We start from the raw sequence: 20,640 nt of genomic DNA, 5'->3' as shown, positions 1-20,640 counted from the left end.
CGTATGTATCCGTGTTTATCCCCCCCCTTAACTTTTAGCAACTGGTCGTTGTCTTTCCTCTCTCACTCTAACCATTAGTAACCAGGCCTGCGTTGGGGCCTAAATAAATATCGATTCTCCCTCCAATGGTGAATGCTGCGGGTGGAAAAAAAAAGGGAAGAGTGAGTTGGACACATCGAAGAGAATGGGGCCGGATGGCGGGGTGAGAGCATGATGATGTGGATGATGGCGATCATGAGGACAATAATGATAATGGTGAAGGTAATGACTGTGTTGGTGATCGGAAGGCATGATGGGAGCCATCAGTCAATGTGTGTATGTGCATATATTGCTAGTACAGTACTGTATTTTACGCAACAGACCAACACAAAGTGGTGCATAATTGTAAAGGGGAAAGAAAAGGATGCATGGTTTTCAGATTTTTTTTACACTTCATTGTTTTTATTGGATTTTATTAACAGGTCTCAGGGTAAAAACAGAAATTCGACACCCCACACTTTATTTGTAAAATATAATAAAAATCTGATAATCATGCATCATCGCTACAACTTTTGTTGTTCTTTTGCATAAAATCCCAGTAAATGCTAAGAGGTTAGTGGTCAAAAACAAGAGAAAATTATGAAAAAAGTACAGGTGGAGTGAAAAGTGTGATACACTGCTGAATATAAAGTCAACTCTGATGTAGAATTTCAAGATAGACAAAAACATATCAGTGTTTGAAAAATTAGACAATCTTTATTGTCGGAAATTATATGGAACCAAATATTCTCTGAAAGCAAAAAGATTGACTAAGATTGTGAAGAAAACGGCAAATCATCACTGCTATTGTGTCGGAGGAAAAAAAAACACATCTATTGTGTAAGTTCAGATCTGAGACAAAAAAACAAGTATTTGTTTTCATCTTTTAGACCCAAAACAAAAGTCAGGCTAACAATTACACAAAATCCTATAACACTGTGGTTACACTACAAAGAAAAATCCATATGGGCTTTTTTACCTCTAGCATGTTAGCTGTTTTAAAACATATTCCATGAAGAAGAATACATAAACATTTGCTTCAGTTGCATGGATATAAGTAAGTTGTCCATATCAATGTTGGTTAACATTTGTAGCACCAAAAACTCCTTTCTGAATTGTCTCTTGAAATAAATGATCTTGAACCTGACTGTTGCATAGCTCAAATGAAGATCTGAGGGAAAAGATGCAATTTACACACTGAATCATGGAGGGGGATATTAATGAAAACACTCATCATTCACAGAAAGCAACATTTGGTTTAAAGCAGACTTTAACTGAACATGAAAACTTGAAAACATAATTTCTGTGTGCTTCAGCCTTCCAAGACAATGTTATGAGAAGCTCCGTCGAGGTAGACCACCATCTCCTCTCCTGCTTGTTGCTCTACCTGCTGCACCTCCCCGTGCCCTGCTGCCGCACCTCCGTACACTCCCTCCTCTACCTGCAGGGTGCAGTCTTCCAGCTCGGTAACGATGTAGTGAGTTCCCTCGTCATTGACAATGACCTGGGTGAGGCCTTCCTTCAACATCTGGGAGGCGGCGAGCTTCAACACCTCCTGCATATTTTCGTTGCCGGACTCCTGGATGACCTGCACCTCCTCCTCTTGCTTCACCTCCACAGCGGTGTGGGCTGCCTCACAGACTTCGGGGGTCAAAACTTCATGAGCGACGGCTCCCTCTCCTTGCATTTTCTCCTGATGGCCCATTTCGCTGACGGCGCTGAGCAGAGCATCCAGAGCGGTGGATGACTCGGAAACAATGTGACTCTGACCCGCATCGGACTGCAGTTCCTTCCTGGCGTCTCCGGACTCCACCACCACGTACTGGGTGCTGCCTCCAGCTAAATGGGCCCCTGCTGAGGCTACCTCCCTGCCTGAGGCTATGACTTGTCCATCCTCTGTGATGTGGAGCACCTCAGCCACCTGACCAGCCATGGCCAGTGTCTGCAGGGTGGCAGCGGCCGACTCTTCCAGGGCCTGGTCAATGGTCACGTCCTCGTCACCGTAGCCCTGGATGATGATGACTTGCTGGATGGCCTCTTCGTGACTGGATACCTCGGATGAGCCTTTCTTGTGCTCAGGAGAGTCCACAGACTCTGCCTCCACAAACGTTGCTCCTTGGCCTTTCAGACGACATTCAAAGGACTTGGACACAATACCTAGGAAAAGAAAAACATGTTCAGGTTCTATTTTTGAAGACTAGTTCAGAGAGTACGAAGGGCTAAGCAATAAAAAACAGAACAGAAAAAAATAAGCCTGGAGTTGAAACAAAAAGGCAAGTTAAGAAGCAGCAAGTTAAACATATCTTTACAAAATCATGAGTGATACTTATTAGAGATGCAGAGAGAAACTGACTGGTGATCAGAACCCTCCAATTTTTTAGCTTGATTGACCGAGTTCGGTTTGAGTCAGAAACTTAAAAATATGACCTGTTGGGTTAGGGTTAGGGCTGTGAAAGCACAATTTAGGGTTAGGGTGAGTTTAGTGTCATGATGACATCCCCCTAATTCAGTCTAAGTGTTAGGGTTAGGGGGTTAGGGTGAGGGTTGTGAAAGCACAATTTTTTGCTGTGGAAGTTGTTGCTGAGGGAAGAACACTCAAAGTCAGCTATTTTCAGTATCAGCGTGGAGTTTAAGAGTAAAGTCAGAGGAAATACAGGGATGTAACAAACAAACTGTTGTTTTTAACATGTTCAAACATGTCTGTGGTTCATTCAGCCAGCAAGACAGCGAGAGAAAGCAAAACTTCAGCAGGAAACGAGAAGGCTGACAGCTAAAGATGCACTGAGGGAGAAATTAATGATGGCTAGCCACCAGCCCTGAACGCTGATCAGCTGGTTGGCAAGTCAAAGATCCCTTCATTTTTGGATCAGAAAAGGCACCATATCCAAGAGCTAACAGGTGGGCTGGCAACAGCACTTTTCTGTATGGAAGTTATTACCTTGGGAAAAAGACTTACAGTTAGTATTTCTTTTTTTTTTTAAACGGTTTAAAAATGAAGTTGGATAAAGCAAAGACATAAAAGAAGCTGTTTCGAAGAAAGACGCATTTTCTACAGCATGTCGGGAAACCTCTGCGCATCATTCTGATGCAGGAGAGAAAGAGAGAGCAAGACTTTCAGTAGATAAAAGGAAGGCTAAAGGGAGAAAAGCAGGGTTGCTATGTTTTAACCTTTTTAGTTTTCAACTCCTGTCTGCCATGCTGGATTTGGAAGTCTCAGGGTTAAGGTAAGGATCTATTCTGCAGAATATGCCAACAGAGCAGTGTTTAGAGTTACTGATGCTAACCTCACTAATTGCTGAAATAAGATGCTAAAAACACCTTAAATGTAAAATCTGCAATGAGTTTGCCTTTTTTTTTTTTTATAATGACACCTTATTTTAAAACATATGCTGTCACACACACAATGTAGCCTCTGCACTTAGTATAAATAATTAGTCTTACTTATTAACTTTTTATGAATCTTAAAGAGAAATCTGAGTAAGCTAAAAGGGACACAGGCAGGTCAAGGCTTTACAAAAAGTGGAGGTCGGAAATTGGTGCATTGTTAGTAAATTTGCATGCAAAAAAAAAGAAAAACGAAAACAACTCCTAGATGCTTCAGCAAACTGTTATTCCGTACAGCGACAAATATCATATTACACTGTGTATCCTTCCATCATCATGAGAAGGAATATGGTGGGAAAAAAAAGATCATGCAAGCTAAAGTGACATTAAAGGCGATGTAACACTTCACATATTTGTGTCACTTAGGGCATGAAAGCAGACAGAATATGAAGATACTCTGCTTCTGCAGGAGCATGGAGAGATACAGCTGCTGCTAATTGAGCCATACTGTGCCCTCTCACATCACAGGTTGTCATGGCGTTTCCAAGGTGATAGGAACAGTGTTAGAAATGCCATTGTTTAAACATTGCCTGGCTCAGACACTTGTAGGCTAATCTATGCAGGAAAACGGGGATTTGATTTGAGACATTTAAAAAAAGGGGGCCTCTGTTCACGACTAAGCTGCAGAGAGCTGAACTTAATTTACAGTAAGTGAGAATGGCAACATATTCTTGTCAGCAGATAAGCCTGTTAGGTTTATGAAAGTCTCCAAAACTCTCAAGTCTTTATAATATACCAAAACTTGTTTTTTGTTGTTTGCTTAGGAGGAGTTGACATTTGAAGATGCAAGGTTTGCACCTGAGGGCAGCAATGGGATCACACATAGAGAAACAAACTCATCAATCACTGATGCTACCGCCGTCCCCTGACATTTAATGTCCTGAACTCACAAGGTTGACGATGTGATTAGAAAGTCGCACTTGTGCTGGAGAGTGGATCTGAGTTGGTCCGCCTTTCCCCTGTGAATTTAGACTCAGCTAGCGGAGCTCCTATTGGAAACACATGCCACTAATTCTTCGTCTGCAGTCCGATAGTTAACCCTGCATTTTCAAGCAATTATAAAATGCAGGATGTTCTGGGCTTTTCTGACATAATATCCACTTTCTGTTGCACTAATGCTTCTCAGAGAACCACAGATTTTTATTCCATCGATCAACTAAACATGAGTGCCTGACTGCTCATCTTTCTCTTCAGTATACAACTCCTATTTCTTATCTGGCGTACAGCATGATACACATTGAGGGGATACTTTTGGCTTCTCAGTAGAGTTATGTAAAGTATTCTGACCAGCTAGTGTCCCGCTGTTTTAAGCAGACAGTGATGAAGTCACTGACGGTTTGGAGGGGTGTGGAGAAAATTACGACCTGAGGCCAAGCAAACCGCTTTTCAGAAAGAGGGACAACGAAGCAGTAACAAAACATAAACGCAGAGTGCCTCGCAAAAGCACTCCTAGCCCAGGAATTTCCTTTACCTCAATGTACTTTTATGTGATAGAGCAACGCCAATTTTTGTTTAAGGGGGAAACGTTGCATGTTGCATACAGTTGTGTTCAGGCCCCTTAAGTCAATAAACTTTTGCTGCAATTACAGCTGCATAGGTCTCTATCATCTTTGCACATCTACAGAGTAAAACCTTTGCTCATTCTTCTTTGCCAATTAGATGGAGAGCATCTGTGAACATCAATTTTTAAATCTGGCCAAAGATTCTTAATTGGATTTAGGTCTCATACCCCTTAGTAAACTTCAGTGCTGTCAACTGATTAGCAGTAGATGGAGGTTATATCTCATGGAAAGGAGATCTCCGTCAAAGAATTTGTTTTTTTAAATTTACGTCGCCAAAAATAATCTACAGTTTACTTGCAATGATTGCCGTGTGTATTGTCACACATTACATTTTTTATTTCGTTTTTGCACAAAAACTTTTATTGTACTGTATGTTTGCACAATACAATGGCAATAAAAGCATTCTAATTCTAATTGAGGTTCTCTAATATCATGCAGCCCTGTGCTCAAAACTAGATTTATGAACAGCCCATTAATAAAAGCACTATCAGTGCCCATTCATTTTAGTACAGCTGCCTGTTTATTGTTACTCCTGGAAAAGATGTGTAAAAATCCTGAAAACAAATTCATCTTTTATTGCAGAAACACAGAAATATAACCCTACCTTTAATATGAGTGTATTCATACAGTGGGGAAAATAAGCCCACTTTAGAAAATAATGTTTTGTTATTCTTTCGTTTCAATAAAATTACCTGTAGTGAAAATGATGGTTTCACTAATAATCCTTACAAAATATTTATAGACAAAGCATTTTCCTACTTCTATATTTTCTAATTGATTAAATTGTCCAGGAACTTATATTTAATAATCCATTACTTCCTGCCTCCCTTGGAAATAATCATGACGTGATGTAGCTAATATTTCTCAACCATTTCTCTAAGCCACTCTTCAAAAAAGGAAAGACATAAAAACATCCCATTCAAGTAAGACTGTTGTGTGTTGATCTTCATTATTCAGTAATAATTAAAAGGCTTTAAACAACTGCAAATGTGACAAACAAGACTGGAAGAGTAGGCACTTAAATTAAGTTAAGGAGGAAAATAAAATAAAAAAACACCTGCAGCAGCATTTGTGATATTAAGCCACTGCAATAAAAGCTGAATTTATTTTGAGGGTTTTATAACATTTGCTGTGTTTCCATCTTTTTCTACTTAATGAAAATGTAATCTTAATTTGCTCACGAACAAATTCCCACCAAAAAACCTAATTGGAAGGTTGCTGCACACTGGCAGCATTGTGTGGTAAATATCAATTCAGACCCCTCTATTTGCACCTCTAGTGACAAGCCCTGTAGTTAGAGAGCGGATGGGAGTCAGCACTGTCACAGAGAGCCAGAACAGGTTGGCATTTTGAGAACGAAGGTTACCTATTTACACAGAGCTACGGGGCCGATGCTAACTGCCTACGCCAAAACGCTGTGAGCAGAGAGGTCGGCTGTAGGGAGACAATAACTCTATAACTGTGCAGTTTCTTACTGCATTACCATAAAAGCTGTTAGAAAGTGTGCAAATCTAACAAAGCAGTGCCATTTTAGGCTGTTAAACTACTGGCTTTCTGCAGATCTTCAGCTTTGAAGCCTGGGTCAGAGTGTACAGCTATGTGTGTGTTGGGATGTGGGTGGAGTAAGAGATCAGCCTTTATTGTCTTGTTTCTGAACAATATGTGCTCCTACATGCATTCGTCTCTGTATGTGCCTGCTTATGCCAGTGTTTCAGTGTGTGTGAGTTGCTCTGCTGTGGGGATGGTGAGGCTAGTGTGTGTCACATTAGCCATGGGGTGCTGTCGGCGGGGCCCAGCGGCGGCCCGCTGAGGTTTATGGAGTGTCACTCAGTCGCCGCAGCCGTGAATCAAGTTAATGTTGCAGATCCCATCTCTTCAGTTGTCCTGCGCTCCCGGTGGAAGAACAACATTTGAACAGCGTGATTTGGCCCCGGCGAGAGGCTGATGCCTGTTTAATATGTGTTTTGAGTGCTCTGACTGACTGATTCCTTTAACAGGAAGTCGGAGGGAGAATGAGATCGACACAGAGAGACAGGCTGCCTTATTGCCTGTGATCTGAAACAAGATGGAGGCTCCCTGAGAGGAATAAAACAACAGGAGGAAGACAGGGAAACAGAGGCTGGAACTGGTGCTGTTTGGATTATAAAATGATGGGGGAGATAGAGAACATCAACATAATCGTCCGTCCGTCTGTCCCGTTATATAATCTAGTAATACCAACTGCAGGGAAATCACCCAAACAAAATAATGGTGCCACCACCATGCTACACAATCCATACAGTTTTCTTAGGTTTGACAGTCTTTCTCCAAACCAATGTGTCACAACTGTGGCCAAACTGTTTAATCATGTCTCATGCAAAACACTTTCTAGAAAACGTATTTGGCTCCATTGGCTTTCTGAGTAATGGCCAATCTGATGAGTACTGTCAAATTAATCCCTTTTTGATTTCACCCTAATTACTGTGTTACAAAAGAAAATAATTTAATCTGAAACAACCAAATTTACTTTCCTTCACCATCGCAATGTCTTTGCAGCAAGATCCAAATAAATATAAGTGGAACACAGCTATCCTCACTGTAGAGGGTAACCTAGAGTGAAGCAAATGGGATAAATGAATGCCACTGCAGCAGAAGTAAACTTAATTTTGCTCCGGACCCTCTGGATCCTCTTTAAGGACCCTTAAGTGATCCCTGGACCGCAGTTTGACAACTGTTTGCAAGGCTTAACTCCTAGTGTGGCACCACCAGGTCAGTGCAGGAGCCTCCCTGTTTGCTGTGTGTCGCAGATGCAATTATTGATCAGCGGATCAATAGACTGGCCTGTGTCGGGGGGCCTGGGGGTCTCTAAGTGGCAATACTTCAGCTCGGAGAGGCCGCCAGGGGAGCGGTCAGACAGCACTTACCAGCAGTTAGAGAAATTAACCTTAACACGGAGACACCGGCGCACACAAAATAAATTACACCCGCTGTAATACAGGTCAGCTTGCTGCAAATGTAAGCCTGCGAGCACGTGTTCATGTAATCAGGGGAGCTGCACACCCGTCTACATCCCGAGGACACTGTGGCTGTAATCCCTAAACTTGAAATCATCCTTAACTATAACCTCAGTGTGCCTCACTGTAAATGCTAATTGGTTCTCACAAGTATAGGCTCACACACACACGCGCGCACACACACACACGCACACACACACACGCGCGCACACACACACACACACACACACACACACACATACACACACATACACAAAGACAAAGAAATCAACCTGACCAGACAATACACCAAGCAAAGTCAATTAAACTGTGTCAAACTGTAAGGCAAGAGACGCAGAAAAAGATGCTCTCCAAATCAATTAGCGGGTCACTGGCAGCACCATGAAAAAGTCACAGCTTTTGATCAAGTTGGCACAAAAAGACCTCTTTACAATCCTTTTACCCACCCATTCCCTTCAATTACAGATATGAAGCCACAACCTTAAATAGAGAAACCTAAATGCAACACACACACACACAGGGAGTTTTTATAAACGCAGAAGCTTTGTGCGTCTGTGTGTGTATTTGTGCATGTCAGAGGCTTTTGAAGGTGACACTGCTAAGTAGATAAAGTGTCACTTCTGGGTGTATCCAGGTCACCAGCAAAGGGTTGAATAACTGGGTGCTGAGTGAGAGAGTGTGTCAGGGCGCAAGTAGGTGGGTGTTTTAATATACGTCAACGAATGGATGTTATTTCATTTAGTTTTATTGTCAGTAAATATTTTTATGGGTTTTTATTTGCACTGCAGTGTAAACAGAAGTAAATAAAGGTTCTAGATGTGTAGAGTAATAAATGAGTGTGTTCATTTTCTGAATGTTTGATCATTGTTCCTGTTTGAGCTGCTTAATGGTCTTCTCTGCTTCTCTCTCTTTCCCTGGACTGCCTCAAGCAAAGCCAAAAGTGCTACCTATGTGTGTGTGTGTGTGTGTGGCTGTTTAGGTGTGTGTGCACAAACCAGCAGGTCAGCTGAGGTCCAGCCAGTGATGGTTCTACTTTGTCTGCTTGGGACAGTCACTGCTGTCACCTTTCCAAATGCCATGAATCAACGCCACCTAGGACAGGTCGGCCGACCAGAAAGCGACCAATTACGTGGCGGCCAGATTGACATCAGGTGGACAGGGTGGAGAGACGGACGGGGAGACACTGAAAACAGTCCAAGGACAAATAACCAGCAGAAAACGAGGGCACCGACTGACAGAAAGCCCTCAGGACTGTAACATAAATGACTCTGAAGGCCAGCGCTACTCCATGAATGACTTTGAAAGGTGGAACTTTGGCTGATACTTAAAGAAAATACTGCATATTAAAAATGTTTAACATAATCTGCTTGTGACATATCAAAGTCTTCAACAGTTCTTCCACACTGTTACTTGTTATGGAAGCTCAAGGTTTACGCTTTCACCTCAAACCAACGCAAAAGACAAACACAAAGTAGAGTTTAAATGTAAAGTGGAAGGAAAACCCAACATGGTTTTCAAAAAAAAAAAAGAAGAAAAAGTTTAAAAATGAGTATTCAGGCCCCTCTAATCCAGTGCTGTCCACCTAAACTGACATGCCAGGCAAGGGCAGCATTAGGCAGAGAAACACTCAAGAAGCCCATGTAACTCTAGAGGAGGTGCAGAGATCCACAGTACAGGTGGGAGAATTTCAGGCCAGCAAAACTTCACAACTCTGGTCCTTTTGGAGAAGTAGCAAGAAAAAAGTCATTGTTGAAAGAACATCAGAAGAACTCAGTTTTGCAATTTACCTCAAGAAATGTAGGGGAACACCTAACATGTGGAAGAAGCTACAAGAACCACAAAGTAACAGTTTAAACGTTAGCATATACATATGGCTCAGTCAAAGTTCAGACCTAAATGAATTTATAATCTGTGGCAAGATGTGAAAATTAATGTCCACAGATGCTTGAGCGATTTAGCAAAGAAGAATGTCCCCAAACAGCAGTTTCAAGATATGCAAAGCTGGTGGAGACATAATGAGTTTCTCTACAAGGTTGTCTCACTACTTTGCGTCGATCTACTACATAAAATCCATCTCAAAAACATTGACGTTTGTGGTTGTAATGTGACAAGACATGGAAAAGGTAGTAAGGTAATATGGTAAGGCAGTGTAAATACTCTCCACAGTCTCCTTTTCAACATTTTCTCAGATCGATGGAGGAGTGTGAGCTGGCCAGGAAAACAAAACTCAGTTCCAAACATCTTTTTTTGTGTAATAAAAAGCGAGGAGGATGAATCATTGTTGTTTACAAACCTACTATTGTGGGATCATTTCAGCTTTAAACTCAAACCTTTAAAAGAATACTTTTACATTTTTCTTACCATGCTGCCATGAAAAGAAAAACAAACCAAAAAACCCTCCAGAACACAAAACAATATTTGTTTGTTTCCTGGTATATTAAGCCTTCCTCCCACACAAAGCTGAGTAAACTTTAGTCATATTTTCAGTAAACACACTAAATGTCAGCTGCTCATAATCAAGAAGCTGGTGTTTACAATGTAATCCGGTACAGGAGAGTGCAAAAATAACTCTGTGTGTTTTACCTGACAGTAACGTGAACAGATAAGGCCGCCGAGTCAAGTTGTGAAGGAAAGTTAGGTGTAATTCACTGTAACAAAAAGTCTTTTGTGCAAAAAAGGATGAGAAAAACATTTACCCGGAGAGATGTGCCACGTATTAATAAAGTCAGGCGAAAATTATTATATGGCAGGTAGAGACACAGCTTCAGTCAGAAGTGAGCAAACACTTATGATGGGCACAGGTATCATTAACATTGATCTTCTAATGATTTATGTAACTGTTCTATTTTGTTTTCAGGGTAAAAGATAATATAACATTCAACTTTAGTAATAGTTTAAGTACAAGCACTGGTGCGATTTCTGGCCTGTTCTCTTTCTACATGGAGTTTGGATGTGCATGCGTGGGTTCTCCCCGGGAACTCCGGCTTACTCCCACAGTCCAATTAGCTTAACAGGTCTCCCTAAATTACCCTTAGGTGTGACTGTGAATGGTTGTCTGTCCTGTGTGTTTCTGTGTTGCCCTGCGGCGGTTCTGTTCAGGGCGTGTCCGGCCTCTCGCCAAGTCATCTGGTCACCAGATGGATGTTTGGAACATGCACACTTTATTTGTTAAGAATAATTCACATTGTCACAATCATTTTGTCAGCATTGGGGAAAACATGTTTTATTCCAACTTCATGGGGAAGAGTGTATTTCAGGTCATTTTAAATATGAATATGCGAGTGATCAAATCCATATTTGCATCGATTAGTGAAGTCCGCATGTTTTATGTTGGTCTGATCAGAGGTCCATTCGTCAGATTTCTGAATGGTCAAAAAGTCAATAACGCAAGAAAATAAAAAATATATACTGAATCATACTATCATAGAACTAGAACCACAACCTAAATTACAAACATTCATAATAATATAGTTAAACATAAAATGAGCAAAATAAAAAAATTGATACACAGATTGATGAAAATCTATTTTTTATACAGTACATGCATGAATAAATATTTATTAAAGTTCCCCACCGCATTGTTTGAATCTAGCTGCCAGAACGAAGATGGAACCCCACAGGATGCTACTCCCACCACCATGCTGTTGGTACAGCCTCACCTTGATACGTCCAAACATATTTTAGAAAATGTAATGAAACAGCTCAATCTTTTTGATGTTCATTTAGTTCCTTGGACCTTCCAAACATTCTGCGTATTTGTCAGTCCACTGAGTAGTGTTCTGGCTTCTCATGTTGGCAAAGAGAAACTCCCAGCTGCAAACAGTCATGATCACCAATGAGCATTTAATAACCCTTGTCGAGTTGAGACATTTTGGAAACTTCTGCTCCACTCCTCAACATTTAGTTGGTTTTAAGTATTCTGTAGGTATAGGATAGATGCTGTGTGGATATACAGATATAATTCACCATAAATTAAAATTTGTCCCCTCAATTCTTGATTTTAAAATTCATTGCAGTTGGATGTTGGGCAATTATTCCACCCTAGACAAAGAATGGTTCAAATAATTCAGTAAAAGCCAAATAAGGTACTATGACATTCATTTCTATGACCATAACTGTAAAAACATTTACTTGTAACAGGGTCAGGGACAGAATACCACAACAACAAATCCTCGCCAAACAATGAAATACTGTGGAGACGTGCTACAGCAGAGGAGTAGAGGGCTCAAGAGGTGAGTAACACACATGCATGCATACACACACACACTGAGTGTAACTAGTCGGAGGAATTGCAGGTCAGTGTCCTGGTCTCAGCTCTTTTTCTGCTGACAGAGGATGACCCGGAGTGAGAGTAATCTGGTCCACACTAACTCTATCTACCTCCAGTCCCCAGGTCTGTGCCCCCAGAGAGACTGAGGGAAACGCAAAGAGAATAAGACAGAGGGAGATGAAGAAGGAAAAAGGAGGTGAAGAGGAGACCGGAGGGAGGTGAAGATGAAAACTATATATAATGAAGAAAACTATCCACAGCAAACCTTTGGCTTTGATCTTTAAGACAGCTTTTTCCTACAATTATTAAGTAAATCATAGTGTGGTTAAGAACTCAAACAAAAACAGAAAACTGGATTTTTATCTATTATATTACTGGAGATTAAAAGACCTCTTTTGACAGGTTAAATTGGGAATTTGTATAATTTACTGAGGCCATCAACCTGTATCACAGGTGCATTGCAGTAAATTTGAATGTCATTTAAAAGTTTATTTCAGTCATTTAAAATAAAAAGTAAAACTCACACATTCATTACAAACAATGATAAAGTTCAAGCATTTATTTGGATTCAATGAGATCATGGGTTCACAGCGAATAAAAACCCAAAATTCAGCCGCTCAGAAAATAAAATGATGCAATTTCACAGAAATGTTTCATGGCCTACACAATCACGGGGGAGACCACTGACTGGATAGTTGTCTAGCAGACTGTCACTGAGACCCTCCACAAGGAGGATAAGACACAGAAGGTCACAAAACTGGCAAGTTCTGTGCCCAGCCATGTTAATGGGAAGCTGAGTGAAAGGAAAAGCTTTGGTGGATAAGATGCTCGAGAAACAGAAATAAGCACAGCCTCAAAAGCCTTTTTTGAAGCAGAGCCCATTGAAGAGTTTGGAGGATTCACAAGGTTGAGACTAATGCTGGAGTCAGCCGCCACACACAGACGTATCGAGGACCTGGGCTACAACTGTAAGCCAGTCCTTAACCAGAGACAGCATCAGAAGTTTCTTACCAGGACTAAATAGAAAAAAAATCTGGACTATTGCTTAGTGGTCCATATTCCACCTTTTAGGTGAAAATAATTGTTGTATTTGAACATCAATGTCCCGTAGTCTGGATAAATAGTGGAAAGGCACAGAATCCAAGTTCCTTGTGGTACACAGTCAGTGAAGATTTGGCCAAAAATGTAAAGCACTTCATGCTTCCCTCTGCTGACAAGCTTTATGGATTCCATTATCCAGCAGGGCCTGCCACCTGCCCACACTGTACCAATAGGAGCTAATCGCCTCCATGCCACGCCGCACTGATGCAGCAATTCATCCAACAGGAGCCGTGAGTGCATAAACTTTGCGGGACATGGACACACTTTTTAGTTGGACTACATTTCTGTGTTAAAAACCCTTTTGTTTGATCTTCAGTTTAATTTGTGAATTTAATTTATTAAAATAACTTCTAATTGATATTCTAATTTATTGAGATACACTTATATTTGAGCTAGTTTGTTTTCAAGATTTCCAGGAACTGAAATGTGTTTTGGAAACCAAACGTAGATCCAGGCAAACATTTGAAACCTAAACACTTTCTGGGAACAATGAAAAACATGTCTGCACTCTCAGTTAATTTGTGATGCAGGAAGAAAAATATTTAAAATAACGGTAATGTCCAAAACATGTGCCAACAAGCTGTGTTAACCGTTTCCTGGAGGACCAGATAGATGGGAAATATGAAGGCTTTATCAGATAGTAGAGTTTTTTTCATGCATTCAGCAGCTTTGCAGGAGAAAAGAAAATCTCTGTCACGGAGATCAACCCTGCACCGTCAGTCGCGAGGGCAAAGTAAGGAAAGAATCACCCTGCACAATGCGCAGGCTGCTGAAATTTCCGTGGCTGGCTGTGGATGAAAAGAGCAAATGTGTGGGAGGCTTCTGCAGCCGCGCACTAAGAGAGGCCCGATCAAGCTGGGAGGGCTGCCGCTGCCAGATAGAGGGCGTCTGATGCTGAAAGGACTGAAACACCTGATGACTGCAGGTTACATCACTGATTATGTGTCCTAAAAAAGCATCACAAGATGCATCATTTCAGGTTTAAAAATGACTAACCAGATATGACTAATGTATTACTTTGGGTTGGAGAGTAGTTATTTCCCTGATGCTGCAAATCAACAGCTATTTGCACTCTCCAGATGAAGGTCAGGAATGATCATGGTTTGATGGCCAGATGCAGGAAGGAAAAAAAAAAACCAGAGAATACGGGAAGGGGGGACGTGTATGTGCCTCAGGCTGGAGTCCAGGGGGGAGGTTGACATATGAAACAATAACAAAGATTATAACACCCTCCTGCTTTCCTTCTCCAACTCTTCCCAGAAGACATTCTTCCTCTTGTTTCTGTCCTGTTTCCTTTTGCCTCCCTCTCTCTCTTCTTCCTCTCAAAATGCTCTGGAGGTGGACCTTTGATTACTTCTTTAATTAGCAACGTCAGACAGCTCTGTGGATTTACTGGCGATGTCAAACTTCTGCAGATAATTGCATGCCTCTTCCCTTTCTCCCTCCCTCCATCATCCCTCCATCCTCCTTTCACTGTGCCCCCCTCCTCTCTCTCCCAGCTCCCCATCTATCCCTCTCACTAACTCTCCCATGATTTAATGATTAATTATGGATGTGAGTTAGAGAATAAAAGCTTTTCAGCTAATAAAAATGAACCCCCACCCCCCCACCCCCTTTTTTTTGGTAATTACAGTGTGAAGATAATGTTGCTGATGTCTTTTTGTTGCCAGGGCCCGGACCACGCGGTGATCCGAGGTCCGTCATGGTGGATGAAACAAATAATTGAGATAGAATAAACCGCTCCATGATCTCTTAAAACTGGGAAGAAAATGATGAAGATAGAGTGGTCTCCACTGGACTGCGAGAGAAAAGGAATAAACAAAGAAGAAAGAGACACAATGCCTTAAAATGTTTCAGCAGAAAGGCCTGGAGATAGAAACAAAGGGAGGCCGAAGACAACTAACGTGATGTCTGTGAAGAGATGTTTTTTTTTTTTGCTCAAAGCAAGAGTTTTTAGGTGTTTATATTAAAAGACAGAACTCACATTTTCGATCTGTTACGGCAATGATCGTTAAAGTTTAACTGATGCTTAACGTTCATTGAATTTGAAAAGAAGATGTTCCCATTGGCTGACTTGCCTTCTTGTGGTAATTTAGTTTACAAAATGTTTGCATTTGAGATAAATTTGAAATATTGATTTATTTGCTTTCAAGCATTTAAAATATTAGTTGTAGATTGAAACATTGCAGACATTGCACTTATTATTATTTTTTCTTATCAAAGTGCCTTTCTCCTCAACCAAACAGGTTTTCTGGACCTGTTCAGATTCACAATGATGTAAGCAACACATTAATTGTTGCACACACCTTCAACAGAAAGAGCAGAGATAAAGCAGGAGAAAACACTTGGTGTTGCAGTAAGTTTCAACATGGCAGAGCGAGGTATATCAAGCTTATTAGAAGAAAATGCAGTAGAACCAGCATTTTTAATAACAACAGCATAACTGATCCTTGCTAAGTCAAAGCTTGGCCATCTATTCAGTGTCTCTATAGAAAACATAGAATGGCAAGTCCCTATTGTTTTCTGCTGTGTGACTCACACTCGTACCTAGCACATACTCGCAGACACACGGGTCTGTTTAGCCGAGTCTCCGATCCTCTCTGCCATATTTACTGGGTATTTACCTAACAGAGGCATGCTGGAGATATTTATCGTCCTGATGGCTCTATATATAGGGCTGAGGAGCTCGGTGAGAGGAGAGGCAGGCACAGTGGGAGGTTGCTTCTCTAATCTCCATCTCCAGGCTGACAGGCCTGAGAAGGCCCTAATGAATGGCTCTTTTCATCTGCACGCCTGTGTGTATGTGACAGTATAAATATTTAGCAATATTGGAGTCAGCTCGTGATTTTACACAGATGGAGTGATTGATGGCTCAGCCTCCTGACGCATGCCAAAGACCATCGTGGAGATGTTATATAAACCAACACAACCTCTCTCTCTCTCTCTCTCCATCATCATCTCCATCTCGCGCTCTCTATATCTTTCACACTGCCTCCTCTGCTCTACGCCTCCTTCCCAGCTTGTCTTCTCGCTGTCGATCCGCCCTCTATGGCTCTGCCAATTTGCCTCACTGTTGAATTTCTATCATACAGTGTGCTGTCTCTGTGGATGTAAGACAGGCTAAATCAGAAGAAAACAACCTGACAGGGAGGAAACTCTGAGAAGGGTGGCAATGAAATGATCTGCGAGAAACTAGTTTGGTATTATAAACTTATTAGGATGAGTCTGCGGGCTCTCATTAAGCTCTGGGAACAGCTTAAAAGTTAGTTTTTGTTCAGTGTTTTAGCATTACATGTCATCAACACATTCAAATCGTGAATATTAGCTCAGATCATCTACTCGTGCTGCTTATTATTCACTGTGCTTTCCAGGTCAAAGAGAACTTATGAGTGAGAGCTGTTCTACATTCATGCAGCAGGAACGTATGCACACACGGAAATCCATGAACACAATGCTGTCATTTGTGTCATAGAAAAGCCAGACTGGAGTTGGTTTGAGATACGACCACACACACACACACACACACACACACACACACACACACACACACATGCACACACACACACACACTTTCTGCCGACAATATTCCACAGAAACTCTAAACTGAAATGGTGGGAGAGTGTGTGTGAGTAGATAGACTTTTGAGGCCTGGCTTACGATGGTTCTCGACAGCGAATGTGTGGACATTTTGGGAAAAGTTTAGAAAATTTTACTTGTTCTTAGAGGCACTTTTGGCATCAACTTCCAAAGATGTTGATAAGTGTAGGAGCTAGATGGAAAAGATCGAGATAATGTGTGAGGTAGTTGATCTATATATATTAAAGTATAATACTGACGTTTTTAGTGTATGTTATTGTGTGTACCACATAGACTTTCTATCTAGCATCTCCGGAGCCAATTAAACTAAAATAAAAGAACAAAATCCGTGACCAAATATATGAGGACTTCAAATGGGGGTGTCGAAGACGTATCAACCTTGTAATTGCCGTGTAAAATATGCTCCCCTTGGTAATGAAATTTCCTGCTGTAATTTGAAAAAAATGGGGAAATATCTAGCCCCACGTTGTGTTTTCCACTATAATTGCTTTTAAAACTTCAATCTCAAACAACCCCTCAGCCTGTATGTGGGGAAGGCCCAGCGCCGAACCGCCACATCTATTAATCTAACTGTCTTACGTCGGAATTAGCATTCAAATGTGATTGGTTCCCGTGCGCCTCGCCCGCTGCTCGCAAATCCCGACAGAATCCACTCCTGTGCAATAACTACAGCGTCCTTCAACCACGCAGCTCCTTCCCCTTTGCTTTGAGAGCTATTGATTTTTATTTGTTCTGTAATGAGAACAATTAGTCTTGTTCCTGCCCTCTTTCATCTATCGTCTCCAGGTTCCTGTGGCAGTGCCACATGACCGGCCTCTGTCGTTGAACCCAGCTGGAGATCTGTCCACTGGGCAGGCACGGGGAACACTCTGAATCAGAAGCACAGCAAAGAGAGATAAAAAAGGAAAATTTGCTGTTTACATTCAACAGGGCCCTAAAACTCTGGTGCACAGTGCTAGTTGGACCTGTTTGAGGAACAACACTCGTGCTTCTGAACGGTTAGATGGACAAATAGTTCTGGAGACTAAAGAAACAAAACAAAACAAAAAACTAAACTAAATTCTGATGGATTACGGTCCCATAAAAAGTATTCATTTTTCAACAGTTATATTACAGCCACAACCTTTAATGCTTTTACTGCTTTTAAAATGCAGAGCAACATCTGTGAAGGCCTCAGAGGTTTATGAAGGGACCCTGGGGAACAATCATCATCATGAAGATGAATGAATACAACAGACAGGTCAGAGAGCGCCAAAGTTCAGAGGTCTCACGGAACATTGTTCAATCCATCTGAAAAATGAAGGAGTTGGATAAAACTGCAAACGTACAATAGCAAGGCCCTCCACCTAAACTGACAGGCACGGCAAAGATTTACGGCATTTAAACAGAGAAGCAGCCAAGAGGCCCACGGTACCTCTGGAGGAGGTGCACAGATCCACAGCTCTGGTGAGAGAATCTGTTGATAGTTTGATTAATTATGCATTCCACAAATCTGGCATTTATGATGCCTTTTAATATTTGCTAAAAGCCCAGATGGGCCAAAGAAAACATGAACAAGTTAATCTGGCAAGAGATTAAAATGTAACTTTGGGGCCTAAATGCGTATGTTATAGTGGAAAGGTAATACTGAACAGACAGTTCTTTAAGGTAAAACATGGTGATGACAGCATCATACTGCGGTGATGCTTTTCTTCAGCAGAGACAGGGACACTCATCCGATTACATTGCCCGATGGATGGAGTTGCACCAGACTTGAGAGTGAGGGCAGAGATTTACCTTCCAGCAGGACAATAACCGTAAACATACAGCCAGCGCTACAATTTAGTAGTTTAGGTCAAATAATCTTGACATACTAGAATGGCCCTGTCAAGAATTTGTTGCAAGATTTGAATGTTATCCCCCCAATCTGATTATAAAAATGTGTAAGGGTGATGATTGGATAAAAAGGTTGTTTTACACCAGACTAACTCACTGAGGCTGAACAAAAAATGTAAACCACACTTTCAATATTTATAAAATATTTTGAAAACCATGAATCACATTTTCTTCCTCTTCTTAAATATACACTTGTGTTTGTCTATCACATAAAATCCTGATGAAATACATTGAAGTTTGTGGTTGAAAAAGATATGAAAAAGGTCAAGTGGTACAAATTCTTCAGCAAGGAACTGCATCTCTTTAATATTTCAAGAAAACACAAAGTTTCCAAGTTCTTTTCCTTCACTAAATTGATTTTCATTACGTCTGGACTAAAACTCCCAAGCAAGACGTAATATAATAATGACAAAAATATCTTATCTGAATAAACTCCTTATTAATCACTGCTGGAGTAAAACAGGAATGAATTGCCTCCTATCTATCATGCTGGATGTCTAATCTCTCATTTTATTAAAAGGCTGATGTCTCCCCCGTCTACTCGCCCGACTCTAATTGATGTGGTTAAAAGAAATTACTACACTCCAAGTCCGTCCTGGTTGGTGTTAACATGTATCATAAAATGTGAAAACATAATAAAACACTCAGATCTATCCATTAGGAATGCTTTAATTTCAGCAGTGGCAGGCGAGTGGCAGGCAGGGCTGACCGACTAGCAGCCGTCAGCGGGGCTTTAGCCTCCACAAACCACCTGATTGACAGGGTGATTTGTGACTGACTGGATAACCGACAGGCTCCTTTCATCCTGTACACAAGCATGTGTGCACCACTGCTGTGTGTTGCGTTGGATCCTATTGCTGCCGTGGCTGGAGAGAAATGAAACATCTGAGAGGGCCCCATTTCTCTTGCCAAGCTGCCTGAGCCTTACTTACCCTAATGATGTATAATAGCCTGCAACTACACTTAACCTGAGTATTACTGTGGCAAAGACTGAGTGGAAGAGGCACAAACACACTCTCACACACACGTGCTTACAAAGAAAGTCTAGTTTTCCCAGGAGTCTGTGTACCAGAGTCTGAACAGGCAGACAACAACCCAGCATCAGGCGTGGGCTGGTTACCGATACCAGAGCCTACAATGTTCAGTTTGAAGCCCTTTTAATGAGAAGCAAGAAAAAAAGTTATGGAGTAAATGGAATTTTCTCTGATTGCATGAGCACTGACCCTCCCCAACATGTTGCTGTGCGCTGCCGGGTCAGCATGCAGAAGGAAGGCTCCCACACTTTTCCCATAAACATTGTCCTTGTGATAGTGATATTTTTATTCAAAATTGTCATACCATGATGATCTTTCCGCACAATCTCAAAGACTTTCTGCAAAACAGCTCAACCTCAGTCAGACTGGAAGCAAGCTACAAAAAAAAAAGTTAGGTGTGCATTTGTATTAATCCTCTCTGAGTCGACGCTTTGCAGAACTACCTTCAGCTGAAATTACAGCTGGAAGTGTTTGAGCTATGTCTCTACCAGCTTTGTATATCTAGAAACTGAAATGTTGGCAAAACAACTCAAACGCATTCGGATTGAAGGGACAATGTCTCTGATGAGCAGTTTTCAAGTGTTGCCACAGATTCTTACTTGGAGTTAGGTCTGGAAACATGAATTTCATTTTTTTTTATTTGTCCTGCTGGGAAATAAATATTGGCCCCAGCTTCGAGTCTTCTGCAGCCTTATGTGGTTTAAGGTTTATGTGTATGTAGCTCCTCTGATCTGAGTTTTTCTCCATACATCTATACGTAGCATTATACATCTTGCCCAAAAAGTTCAATTTCATTCTTTTCTGAC

At 41.3% G+C, this 20,640-nt stretch overlaps 1 protein-coding gene across 1 annotated transcript in view; it reads right to left on the bottom strand.

Annotated features, from left to right (window-relative positions):
* Window positions 1-419: 419 nt before the first annotated feature.
* znf407 (zinc finger protein 407) overlaps window positions 420-20,640 on the bottom strand; it is a 222,730-nt gene continuing 202,509 nt past the window's right edge. The window contains exon 10 of the mRNA XM_047361951.1: window positions 420-2,175. Coding sequence (XP_047217907.1) covers window positions 1,331-2,175 — 845 coding nt within the window. The 3' untranslated portion in view covers window positions 420-1,330. The remainder of the gene's footprint in view (window positions 2,176-20,640) is intronic.

Source organism: Girardinichthys multiradiatus, chromosome 3, assembly GCF_021462225.1.
Source record: "Girardinichthys multiradiatus isolate DD_20200921_A chromosome 3, DD_fGirMul_XY1, whole genome shotgun sequence".
In the NCBI taxonomy this organism is placed as follows: Eukaryota; Metazoa; Chordata; class Actinopteri; order Cyprinodontiformes; family Goodeidae; genus Girardinichthys; species Girardinichthys multiradiatus.
This window is presented reverse-complemented; position numbering and strand designations above follow the sequence as displayed.